Genomic DNA, 13,164 nt, shown 5'->3' with positions numbered 1-13,164 from the left:
TGAAGGCAGCCTTAGTCTTTGCCAGTAATGCACGTTCGGAACTCCCACTATAGTTATTAAAAAGCAAAATCAAATCCTGAGAATTTCCCATACATTTTTAATTCAGAGCTTCAGTGAAACTGATCCTATAAAAGTCCTTTAATCATTTGGTCCAGTTTCTTGTCTTTGGATAATTTCTATGATGTGCGTACATCATAGACAAGGAATTTCACAAAGAAGCCACATATGTAAAAAAGCACTCACAGACATAAGTGCTTGGTGGGAAAATGTTAATTTATTATGTAAGGTGTTGCTTTTTGCTTTCTATTCAACCATTTTGTTTTGTTTTATTTTAAAGAGAAACAAAGGGACCATCCATTACAGAAGGTGAAATGTTGATTTATATAATTATTGTTAGCAAGATTCATTATACCTTCCTGCGGTGGTGAACACTAAATAATAGAATGTGAAATTAACTCTTCTTCACCCAAATACTAATTCTCCTTATCCTCAGCCAGTGCTTTTGTGGAGCTGTAGATTTTATTCGAAGGCATTCAATGTCACCTTTATTAGTCTGATCTTCCATTTCAAAAAATCCAGACTTAAAATCCCCAATTCGTATGAAGGATAGGCATGTTTGACGTTCATTTAAGTGGACTTTGAGCCTGCCCTTTTCTACAAAACCATTATGAAGAATGTCTGTGCTATGTTCGGCTGACCCTGTGTAAATCTGAATCTTCTGGGGAATAATTGGGTTGTCAAAAACAATGGTGAAGTAGCTTTTTGCTGTCACATTCATACCCCAAAAGACACCCTTTCCAGGGGGACACACATTGGCCGGTTTGTAATTTCCATATATTTGCATGTTTGTGAAACAGGAAGCAGTAAGGGCATCGCCCAAACTTCCAATGTCTTCATAAAACTCTGAATCTGTGTGTTGTACTTCCAGCTCGTGAAATGAAGAAATTCTCCCTACGTGCTGGAAGAGAGAAGGCCAATAGAAAATAGTTTCTCCTTGCATTTTGGTTTTATGAAAATATGTCATGAGCCAGTCCGCGGGAATAACATCATAAAACATCAAGAGAAACCGAGCTAGTTTGGTGAGATCAGAGCTATGATAGAGCTTCCCTATGTAGCCTAGCCTTGAAAATGCTATTGTGGTCCAGGATTCCTCCATCGTCCTTACATAGCTTTGTATAATGGACACAAAACCAGTGGCACAGGCAGTGTCATCCTCTAGCATCAAATAATACTGAGAGAGATTGGCACAAAAGTTAACTAAATAAGCATAATCTACATTCTGTTTAGATTTATATTTGATGTTTTTGCCCCAAAGATCTACTTTCAGATTGTGCACAGGAGGGTAACTTTCTAGAGAGCTTTGTATGACAAGTAGCCTTCCTGCTTTCACATGCGCATTAAACTGAGCCTTCATCTCCTTGGTGTTTTCCTCGTTCAGTTTGGAATCGTTATTGGCTAGGTATATAACTACGGTGATCAGATTTAATTCTTCTTGGCGGCAGTGACTGAAAATGGAATCAATTGTCTTCAGCAAAAGGTGTTCCTTCTTTTTGTGGAAAGAAGAGATGCCAATGGTCAAGAATCCTAGAACAAGTAAAGACTATAAGAATATTGAGCATTTATACAGCATTTTGTATGTTCAAAGCACCGGGTGTGTTATTTGAATATCACCACAATCTTGTGGCTTTATTATTATTCATGTCAGCTCCCCATCTGCAAGATGGGCAGGCCTTTTCCCCCAGCTAGAACTCACTGGAACTCAGTTCCTGCACCTCTTAGGTGGGCATCATTGCCATTCTAAGAGAACAAGGGAGGCATTCACTGTGAGTTCCAGCACCTCTTTTTCTAGGAAAATAGCACTGAATAGGGGGGTGAGAGTGTAAGCTCGATCTACAGCAGCATGGGTCAAACTCTGCTTGTGCAACACTCCTTTCCTAGCTGTCTTCTTTCCCACTGCCCCTCCCCAAAAAGCTGATCCTGAGGGTGTAGTTGGGGCTGCTGCAAGTGAGCAGTAGTGTCCTTGGAGTTCGTGGCAGAGACTCCTTCAAGACTCAGCCTTCTGGCAACTGTGCAAGACCAGCCCTCTTGTCCATAAGATGCACGCCAAGATCCTGCGTTTCATCCTCTCCTGACCAATTAACACATGCCTTTCTCATGGTTACCTCTTTCCAAAGCAAACAGGTGGTTTCTGGGGTGCAAACTCAGCGTGGCAGATCATGGGCATGATTGGTTTATTTCTGCTGACTTTACTAGAACATACTTCAGTAACCACAAGCTATGTCTTAAAGGCCTGCTGACCATTTAGATCCCTGACCACTGGCTGGGGTTGAAGGGAGTTGAAGTCTAACAACATCTGGAGAACCGCTGGTTAGCCACCCCTGATATACAGTGTGTTCAGGGCTAACAGCTGTTCTAAAATGCATTTGTTAAAAATTGACATAGAAAATGATCTCGAGGAAAATCATAATGAGGCAAATCATGTATTCAGATGGCTTACCAGGCAGGGATGCAGGTGGCACTGTGGTCTAAACCACAGAGCCATGGGCTTGCTGATCAGAAGGTCAGTGGTTCGACTCCCCACAACAGGGTGAGCTCCTATTGCTTGGTCCCTGCTCCTGCCAACCTAGCAGTTCGAAAGCACGTCAAAGTGCAAGTAGATAAATAGGTACCGCTCCGGTGGGAACGTAAACGGTGTTTCCATGTGCTGCTCTGGTTCTCCAGAAGCAGCTTTGTCATGCTGGCCACATGACCTGGAAGCTGTATGCTGGCTCCCTTGGCCAGTAAAGCGAGATGAGCGCCGCAACCCCAGAGTCATCCACAACTGGACCTAATGGTCAGGGGTCCCTTTACCTTTTTACCAGGCGGATGATGGGAGAGTTATTTATTTTTTCATTATTTCCCTCCACAAACCATTAAGGTTTCAATTCCCCTCATAGTTACTTACTCTTTATTGAAGGAGGTGATCCCAAGAGATATTTATACTGAATAGGTAAGAGACCTGTAGCACTTTCCATTACACTGAAATCTGGATTCTTCTTCAATATAATATTTTCTGAATTGATTGTCTCCATTCTATCTGTATCCTTAAATATAACAACAGTAGACTGTTTTTGATATCAGTTGTGAGGCTTCCTTTCTCATAACTCCATCACTGTGTGAATCCTATGTTATATTATTATGCAGAATTCTATACCCTACAAGATGGCATATCTCGTTCATCAGAAATTCTGCAACTAAGCTCAATATGCAGCATTCCTTCATCTGCTTTACCCCGTCTTGCATTTTAGATTTTAAACCCCCGAAGGCAGGGTTATGTTCTCTTGCAAATTGCAAAGTTCCATGCACTCTGGTAGCACTATAATAAAATATAGAAATGAATGGTATAGTTCTGAACAATGGGCTGAATCCATAGATGCCCATGCAGAAGAACTAGTAATGCATCCCGTAATTTGATGTACACACACATTGCAGACACAGCTATTAGCTTTCCACAGGGCTTAGCTTATTGTCCAAGGACTTGGGAAGGAATAGACTGTCAGGTAACCAGTATGTGAGGCATGCAAGGACTTTGATAATCAATAATATCACATTGAACCTGGCATATCAGCTGAGGACAAGCGCTCAGGAAAAGGGGAGGAGTCCACAGAGTTCCATAACCAGGTGTCACCGTGGGAAAGACTTTCTTACCCATCTCCACATAATGCACCACTTCCATTGATGGAGCACTGAATATACTTTCAAGAAATTTCCATTCTCAGTCAAGAATATACAGTGGTGCCCAGGTTAAGAACTTAATTCGTTCTGGAGGTCCGTTCTTAACCTGAAACTGTTCTTAACCTGAGGTACCACTTTAGCTAATGGGGCCCCCTGCTGCTACCGTGCTGCCGCCATGCGATTTCTGTTCTCATCCTGAAGCAAAGTTCTTAACCCAAGGTAATATTTCTGGGTTAGCAGAGTCTGTAACCTCAAGCGCCTGTAACCTGAAGCGTCTGTAACCCGAGGTACCACTGTACAGGGAAAGGTGCTTCCATAAGTATCCAGCTGAAGCTGTTTGGGGCTTTTTCCTCACCTCCTCTGGAGATGCATCATCGCATAAATGTTGTGTGAAGTGCAAATAACCTCATGGGGAAACCCTACCGACAACTCTTTGTTACCTACCTTTAATTCAGATTCTTCCCATTTGGGACATTTGCATGTCTCCTTGCTTTGTTTCCAAATAATAGCAGACAATACAATGGAGAGTCCTAAGAAAAAGCATAACCTAGAAAAGTTCCCCCAGTAGCAGGCTAGTGACTTCTTCAGGCTCCTGTGCACCATTGCCATTTCCCACCAAGGGCCTGTTTAAATGGAAACGACCAGTCTTAATACTCTTGCTACGGCAAAAAAAGGTTCTGAAATGAAAATGAAAATTATGTTGTTTTAATATATGCACTTTTAAAAAAAAATAGGTGTTCGCGCTGAGCAAATCTTTTAGAAGCAAAATGATACAAAATTCCTTTTTGTTAAATCTGGGTATACAGTGATATTATGATCACAAAAATGCTAATCATTTAGAAACATTGCAAAATCAGCTTCTCCCTTGGGTGTGGAGCGCAAGTCTACTCAGGATTTTAGGCCAAATTTAGACCTTATTTAAGAACATTGCATTGGGGTTCCTGCAGATTGCTGGACAGAATATCCACACTGGTTACAGAGGAGCAAAAAGAACTCCTGTCAACAGGTTTGCATAGAGATGTTGCTGAGTTCCTTAATCCCTTGCCTTGGAATATGAACCTCGGTGACTCACCCTGCTTACTTTAAATATAAGATGAGCATTAAAACCCTCTGAGCTCTTTTCTGGCTTGAGTTTTATGAAGACCAGAGAAGAACTGAAGCAGTCTCTACTAGCCAGCTATCCCCACGCATGCTGGTATCCAGTGCCTCTTCCCTCCACCCTGACTACAATTCCCCTTAATGTTTTTTATACAGTAAAGTATGTTTGTCCTTTTAAGGAAACACAACAGGGCTTACCAAGTGACTCAGCTCACTAAGTACTTGTGCAGCAACGATTGTGCAGGAACAGAGAGGGTGTAAAACAATTGTTCTCCTCCTTATGAAGCTTTGGGTCAGTGGCGTCCTTCACGGTCTGGTCTGGTGGGGCCCAACTGCAATTCCTTCTCTCTCTTCCCAGAAGCCTCCAACTGCTACAGAACCTGTCAGCCAATCAATAGAACTAGAACCTTCTCCTACGATCCTCTCCCACCACTGCCGTTGGATGGGCCGGTGTACCTCAACACCACGTGATAAGGTAGCACATATGAATTTATCTATGACCTGTATGAGATACCTGTTGTCCAAATAGTTTCCCCATTCCAGTTGTTTTTTAAACAGGAATGTTATTTCCCTCACACACTTCTAGAACTCCTATTTCTGCAGTGTTGTGCAAAGCACAGGGCCTTCTTTTGAGCTATTGGCCTCCCCCCATACAGGGGTGAATAACTGCAGGTCCAGGGAACAAATGCCAGCCCTTCAGAGTCTTCCCAGGCCACAGCCCTCACTGACTCCGGCAGGGCTCTGTCTCTGAGCTCTGGCAAAGACTCTTCCTTACCTGGATGGAGGTGTGGGGGGGGGGGAGAGAGAGAGAGAGAGAGAGAGAACCAATTGCTGTATGATGAAAAGAGTTTCATCTGTTCCTCTGCCCAATTTTGCCTCTAGTCCCACCTACCACTGGCAGGCAGCCCAGGAAGGCTCCTCAGGAACAAATGTGTCTCTTGGTCTGAAAAAGGTTCCTCATTCCTGTCACAATATGCACATAATAGTGAAGGCTGAAAGCTTAACTTCCAACGCTCTGCAGCCCAAATGTGGGATACCATCTTCTGGGTCCAAAATCCCATGTGAATCGTGTGACCCATGTGAGATCAAGGACCCGGAAAAATGCTTTTTGGGGCACAGTGCCCCAAAGCATGCATTTTGGGGTGCCATGTGAGATCACAGACCCAGAAAAAATGTTTTTTTTCTCTGAATGATTTGGCCCCAAATCACATGAGAGCAACGTGCCCTAAATGGCCACCATGCTCTCACAGAAAAAAGAGATGTCCTGGTTTTTCCAGGGCAGTTAACAAGTATGTGAAAGTGCTTGTATTCATCTGTTGGTGGGATTCAACTAAGTGGTTGCAGGCATGTGTTGAGTTGCGTTCGAATCAAGGCAAACAAGTGGATGGTGTTTTTGAGATCCCAGCTGAGCTCCAAGGCTGCCTCTTGAGAGAGAGTGCGTGCGTGCCTGAAACTCATCTGTGTCTCTCTTTTTATTGAATCTTACAAAAGCATGGCCACTCATATGTTAGTGGCTGATTGGTTAAATTACAAACAAAGAGGCTAGTTCCTTATTGGTTAACATAGGTATAAGGAGGGGTTACCCAAAATCCATTAATCTCCAATTCTTCAAAGGGTCTTTTGCTAATGGACCTTAGACAAGTATCTAAGCTTTTAATCCACCTAGATTTATGATTGATTATATTATGTCTAAATCAATTACTAATGTTATGATCAGAATATAAAAACAAACAATTAATTATACACTGAAGGAAAACAGAACAACTAATTAATTATACACTGAAGGAAAACAGATCATTGTAAACTTAATGTGACCTGAGTGAAAAAAGAGTGGAATGCAAAGAATGGAATTTGTGTGTGTGCCTGGCACATCTTTACACAGACACAGTGTGTATGAGAGAGAGAAGCAGAGAAAGATTTTAAGGTTCAGAAGTAGCTAGGAAAAGTTTCCCAGAATGCCACAGAAAAGAACCAGTGTTTTACTATACTGGCACATAAAGAGAACATCTCTACATCTCCTCCTTTTTTTTCTTATTTGCGAAATAAGGCAACTTGTTGGAAGCAAAATAAAGCAGCAGTGCTTTGGGATCAGTGGTTTGCCATCGAATCCCAAAATAATACTGCGAGGGTGGTTGGGGCATAAGTACTTTCAGGATTATTGGTTTGCCAGTAAATCCCAAAATAATTCTACCCACATTTCCCCTATTTGTTTATTATTGGCGTTGCCATTTCGAATAATAGTCAGCGAGGAGAGCACTAGGTGGCTGAGGTGGAGAGAAAAGGCGAGAAAAAAGATTTGTAAGGCTAGGAATGCATTGGAGGAAGCAAAAGAACAAAATTAATATACATACAATTATTATGGCATAATAAAAAAGACTACGAAGCCAAGTTAAATTAGGCAACCAGCCAGTGAACCACTGAAAAATAGAATCCCAGAAACCAGAGAACCCAATGTCTTGTTTAATATGATGGGTAAGATTTTGCAAATGAGAAATTTGACGTTGAACGGCGTTGGAATTGTCAGTGATGTTAAAACAGCACATATCTGCGACTTTCTCACAGCCATAATGATGAAGCATAAGAAGGTAGTCGATAGCAGCTCTGTTTTTGAATAAACCATTGTGAAGTTCAGCTTGCTCTGTGTTGAGAAGGTGAAGTGCTTGAGAAGTAAAATTCAGGGCTTTTGCTGCAGAACAAGCTAGAGAGTTAATATTTCTGCTATTACGTGCAGCCAATCCTGGAACACCTAAGAGAGAAACAGCTAAAGAGATATATTCAGTCCTACTGGGAAGAGAGACAAGGTCATCACAATCATCAGACAATTCAACATTGCGACTATATCGATTGTGAAATAGATGATGCTTTTCAGGCAATATGATAGACAAGCGGCTTAAACAGCAAGGTGTACCGTGGCTAATGTTTGCAGGAATATAATTAAACGTGTAGCCAGGACATGACCAAAACCAACCTGCAGGTATAATGATAAATCAGAAGGTGTGGATACTGAAGACGGAAAGGCTTAAGGGCTTGATTAACATAATATTGACACATGGTAGGGGAGTTTAACATTCCTTGAGGGAGAACTTTCCACTGATATCTCTCAGTTGGTTGACAATTATTAATTACTGGTACAGTAAAAGCAAAATATCTACGATCTTTCTCCTGTAGGGGGATAGAGAAGAAACAATCTTGCAAATCTATTATAGCCAATTGATAAGAATGTGGAATCACATTTGGATTGGGAAGACCACATTGCAAAGGCCCCATGGGTTCAAGGATTTTATTTATGTGCCTTAAATCATGCAATAATCTCCATTTTCCTGATTTCTTTTTAATAACAAAAACTGGAGTATTATAAGGACTAACTGAAGGTTCAATATGGTCAGCCAGTAATTGCTGATTGACCAATTGTTTTAAGGCAATTAATCGTTCCCCAGTAAGAGGCCATTGCTCTATCCATACAGGGTTAGTAGATTTCCAGCTGAGGGGAAGAGCATGCTTACTCATTTAATTGGATGGTAGCATTTAATTGTTGCAATAAATCTCTTCCCCACAAATTGAGGTGGATGTTTAGCACACAGGGCTGAATGTATGCAATAATTTCAGAGCTGTCTGGCAGAGAGACAGGTAACCACTGTGCGCTTTTACAAGAAGTCTGGTTACCACCCACACCCCACACTGTAGGAGCAGATTCTAAGGGCCATGTGGAGTCCCAACAATTACTGGAAATGACAGAAACGTCAGCACCTGTGTCAATCAAACCTTCTATAATTTTTCCATTGATTTTATACTTACGAAGAAGTTTTTGTCGTCCAATTCTCTGTGTCACAGCCAAAAGCTGTGGGGGAATAGAAGAAGAGAGCTCGCACAAATTACTATCAGTAGCAGAGACAACATTAGGGGGAGAAGGAAGCATCACCAATTGTGCCCAAGACTCACCCTTAGTTAACTGCATTGGCATATGGCTCCAAAATTGTATCATAATGGTGCCCACATAATCATGATGTAAAACACCTGGAATAACCTGGATTCCTTGTTTTGCCGCAGAAAATTTAGGCAAAATTAAACCTGTGACTGTAGAAGGGAGTGGACCTGCCATTTGACTAGGCATGATCACAATTTCACCAGGTAAAGCAGTGCCTTTGGCCTCTTGATTGATCAAATCAATAGCAAATTCAAAAGGCACAATTTTAGAAACTTTTGCAACAGCAGAAACTAAGGGTGGGGAACTCTCTAATTTTCCGGGCCTGAGAGTTGGGCCCCTAAGGAGTTTCCCTGAGACCTACATTGATTTGCCCAATGATACCCTTTTCCACACTTTGGACATTTTTTTGAAGGTCTGGTAGTAGTATTTGCAGTAGTATTTTTATTCGCACCTCCGCCAGGCGCCCTGCACTGCTTAGCAAAATGCCCAGGGCGCTTGCAATTGAAACAATTACCTGTTGGCCTGCTATTAGTTTGGATTGCAGTGGCAAGTAAAGACATAGCATGAGATTGACTCCCTATTTCTGTACATGATTGTATCATATCTGCAAGACTATATTTTGAACGACTTATGACAGATTGTAACACCTTCCTAGAATCAGTATTAGCATTCTCAAAGGCTAATTTTTTCATCAACTCATTCTGAGCTGTTTCATTATCTATCTGTCTAGAGATTGATTCTTTTAATCTATCAATAAATTGATGGTAAGGCTCTGAGTGTTGCTGCTTAACATTTACAAAGGAGTTCAGAGGCTGCCCTGAGACAGGGACTTTACGAATGGCGCGCTGGACACAGGTCGCAGTGCGGCTGAAATGCGAAGCTGACAATAATGCTTGTGCAGCCAAGCTATCGAATGGGGCAGATCCAAAAATTTGACTTGCTGTATGCATTGGATCAGCCAGAGCTATCGCACTATGTTTAAATTCACTTTCAAATACCACATATTGTGCAGGGGATAAAATCATATGCATAAGATCTTTCCAATCATTAGGACACATTACATAAGAAGTTGAAATACATTCCAGCATTCCATTAACATATGAAGATTTAAGACCTGAGTCAGAGATAGCCTTCCTGAATTCCTTCATTATGGAATATGGAAGCTTATCATGAAATACCTGTTGCTGTGCTGTCCCTGGGATAGGCTGATAAGTGAAAGGGAAAAGTGACGGCATTTCCCCAGACCATGCAGACTGCTCTTCTAAAGATAAAAGACCTTCCTGCCTGGCTTCAGAAATTCCTGCACGGACAACCCCAGAAACATTTGGAACAACAGAATGCAAAGGGGGGAGAGAGGAAAGGACAGCAGGCTGAGATGCAGCTTCTGCAGGCAGAGAAGGGGGAGAGAGGGGGATTGTATTAATCTGACACGGAGCTGCTTCGAGCTGAGAGGGAAAGGAGGGGGGTGAAGTCAAAGGAGGCAAGATTTGTGGGTACGGGGGAGGATCAGGTGATGAAGCAAGGGGTGTAGAGAGTAAGGAAGACGACAATCCCAATTTACCAATAGCATTTGCACATTTTTGCCAAGTAAGCAAGCAATCGATCGGAGCCCTTGGCTCAGAAAAAAGCGTTTTTCCAATTTTTTGCCAGGTCTCTATGTCCAGAGACCCTTTGTCTGCGTAAAATGGACATTGGAATGTTATTTCCATTAACATTTGTTCAATTTCTTTTAAGGAAATTTGAACACCATCCCCCTTTTGCTTGACTAATTTAAATAATTCATTTGCGTGAGCTTTCTGACCTTTCGTCAGATTCCCTCCCATACTTATGAAATAGCGCGCTGAGACTTTTTTCCAGTCGGATTAAGTATGAGGTTTTCCTAGCTCTGCAAGGGACCTGGTACCTTACTTCGTCGAAATCACGTCGGGGTCACCAGATGTTGAGTTGCGTTCGAATCAAGGCAAACAAGTGGATGGTGTTTTTGAGATCCCAGCTGAGCTCCAAGGCTGCCTCTTGAGAGAGAGTGCGTGCGTGCCTGAAACTCATCTGTGTCTCTCTTTTTATTGAATCTTACAAAAGCATGGCCACTCATATGTTAGTGGCTGATTGGTTAAATTACAAACAAAGAGGCTAGTTCCTTATTGGTTAACATAGGTATAAGGAGGGGTTACCCAAAATCCATTAATCTCCAATTCTTCAAAGGGTCTTTTGCTAATGGACCTTAGACAAGTATCTAAGCTTTTAATCCACCTAGATTTATGATTGATTATATTATGTCTAAATCAATTACTAATGTTATGATCAGAATATAAAAACAAACAATTAATTATACACTGAAGGAAAACAGAACAACTAATTAATTATACACTGAAGGAAAACAGATCATTGTAAACTTAATGTGACCTGAGTGAAAAAAGAGTGGAATGCAAAGAATGGAATTTGTGTGTGTGCCTGGCACATCTTTACACAGACACAGTGTGTATGAGAGAGAGAAGCAGAGAAAGATTTTAAGGTTCAGAAGTAGCTAGGAAAAGTTTCCCAGAATGCCACAGAAAAGAACCAGTGTTTTACTATACTGGCACATAAAGAGAACATCTCTACAGGCATGGAACAAGGTCTGTTCGCAGATAAGCAAATGGACAGTTTCTTGGACATGAGAGCCACTCACCCACAGGGCCTCCAGCTTATCATGATTGACTGTTGCTACCTTGTATGTGTACAATACAGTCACTTCAGCTCCGATAGTGCATTTCATGTACACCTGCAGACACACGTACACTTGTAATCCTCAATATGTGAAGAGGAAACAGCACTTAAGCCTTACCAGTTGTATGTTGCCAGGTAAAGGACCTCTAAAAAAGGAGGACCAAACCTACCCTTTTCACTCACAGCGCTCTTCCCACAGCAAGTCTCCATCCCTGTAGCATGTAGACTGTGGACATAAGACCTGTTCCTGGAAACATTTTAAACATTTTTTAAAAAAGTTAATCTGTGTATGTCCATCAGCGCCAAAGGTCATTTGTGCTAACAAGTCTCCAGTGAGTCCTTTCCACTTCACCCAAATGCCAAGTCAGTAAATCAAGCCTAATAAGGATGTTTTGTGTTGCGCCTTCTGGTATCCGAAAAATAAGAGAGAGAGAGAGAGAGAGAGAGAGAGAGAGAGAGAGAGAGTAAGAGGACATCTCCAATTCCTCAGGTTCCAACTAAAGAGCTTGTAAGCAGTTGCCAGCCGATGACAGCTAATAAGCCAAACTCAAATGCTGAATGCACAGGTCTAGCCCAACACCCCTGCTGAGTCGACAATCTGGAATTTGGCTTCACTGCCAAATTCTTTCAAGGATTTCGACAGATGCAGCACATTGATTTAATGTTTAAAAGGGACCCCTGCTGCGGCTTCCGCAGCTTGCTCTATTGCCTTGGGAGTTAGGCGGCAACATAACACACAATAGGAGTGATGCCACTCAGCAATTCTGTGCTTATAAACAACATTCAGTGTTTGAGAACCTGGGATTCCAGTCAAAAGGCCATCAAGATTTTTTGGCACTTTCATTCCTCCCATCTGCAACAGGAAGCCATTTCCCTCTCCTGTATGAAGCCACAAAATTCTTTATAATAGCACTTATTTCTCTCCTTGCCCCCCTTCCCTATTCCAGGAGTGTCTTCCTTATCAACTTGGTTGAATTAAAATATTTAGCCTTCCGTTATAGAGGGCTGTGTTGTACTTCATACTTCAAAATCAACAAATTGTAAGGTGAACTTCATAGGCAGCAGCTTTTTCAGATGAAAGAAAAGAGAGGCCTGTGGCCCTTAAGAGATTACCAGATTTTTTTGACACCCTAACTTTTTGAGGGATTACAGTTCACCTCCTCAGATGGAAGCACTGTTATAGGCCTGGCAGGGTGAGTCTGGGGCTGAATCCTATCCCACCATTATAATGACAAATGAGGGTGAGGGTATAGATTCTGTGGATTACAATTAGAAAATGGTCCAAGGATCCGATCTGAAACCTGTGTCAGCTTGAAGACGGCCCTTGTCGCTTTTGTGGTAAAAAGGCTAGGAAACAGCTTGTTTTGAATGCTTGATGAGACCGGCATGTTGACAGGTGCTGTGCCTTTTTCTTCCATACACTGTGCTTGGGTGATTTTTCCGGAAAGATTTTGCGGTTTGAGCAGCATCTTTTGGGAAAGGCGTTTGTGGTGCTGGGTCAAAGAGAATATCTTGCATGTGATTTCGTCTAAAAGCAGTGTGATGCGCTTGTAGTTTCTACTGAAAAGGATTTTTTGTGGTCAGTGTTAGGCAATGGAATTTAAGAAGGGTGTTCTCCCAACATGCTCAATACGAATCTGTCATCAGAGAAGTCTAAGTGGAGGGGAGCCTTGAATGGAATGCTGGGTCGAATGAGGGTGGATTCAGATGTGGGGGGAAAT

General features: G+C 42.0%; 1 protein-coding gene across 2 annotated transcripts; it reads right to left on the bottom strand.

Moving 5' to 3' along the window:
• Positions 1-252: 252 nt before the first annotated feature.
• On the bottom strand, positions 253-5,208 carry LOC310755854 (alpha-1,3-mannosyl-glycoprotein 4-beta-N-acetylglucosaminyltransferase C-like). 2 transcript variants are annotated; one of them, XM_083599221.1, is made up of 4 exons: positions 5,011-5,208; positions 4,159-4,337; positions 2,945-3,083; positions 253-1,584 (listed from the first exon to the last, which is right to left on the bottom strand). In XM_083599221.1, exons 2-4 carry the CDS (start codon positions 4,321-4,323, stop codon positions 452-454), a joined length of 1,437 nt encoding a protein of 478 aa, XP_083455347.1. In that variant the 5' UTR covers positions 4,324-4,337; positions 5,011-5,208; the 3' UTR covers positions 253-451. The 2 variants fall into 2 exon arrangements, with proteins under 2 accessions (XP_083455347.1, XP_083455346.1); XM_083599220.1 differs by having other exon boundaries at positions 4,159-4,391; positions 5,011-5,207.
• Positions 5,209-13,164: the final 7,956 nt, after the last annotated feature.

Source organism: Podarcis filfolensis (genome assembly GCF_964270895.1).
Source record: "Podarcis filfolensis genome assembly, chromosome: 1".
Classification (NCBI taxonomy): domain Eukaryota; kingdom Metazoa; phylum Chordata; class Lepidosauria; order Squamata; family Lacertidae; genus Podarcis; species Podarcis filfolensis.
Note: the sequence above shows the minus strand (reverse complement) of the source record. Positions and strands in the feature narration are given on the sequence as shown.

Coding starts and splice junctions, on each gene's coding strand:
- LOC310755854 (XM_083599221.1), bottom strand. CDS start 4,323: ATGGCAATGGTGCACAGGAGCCTGAAGAAGTCACTAGCCTGCTACTGG. Junction 3,084..4,158: donor GGGAAGAATCTGAATTAAAG/GTAGGTAACAAA, acceptor GTTATATTTAAG/GATACAGATAGAATGGAGAC. Junction 1,585..2,944: donor ATCACCTCCTTCAATAAAGA/GTAAGTAACTAT, acceptor TACTTGTTCTAG/GATTCTTGACCATTGGCATC.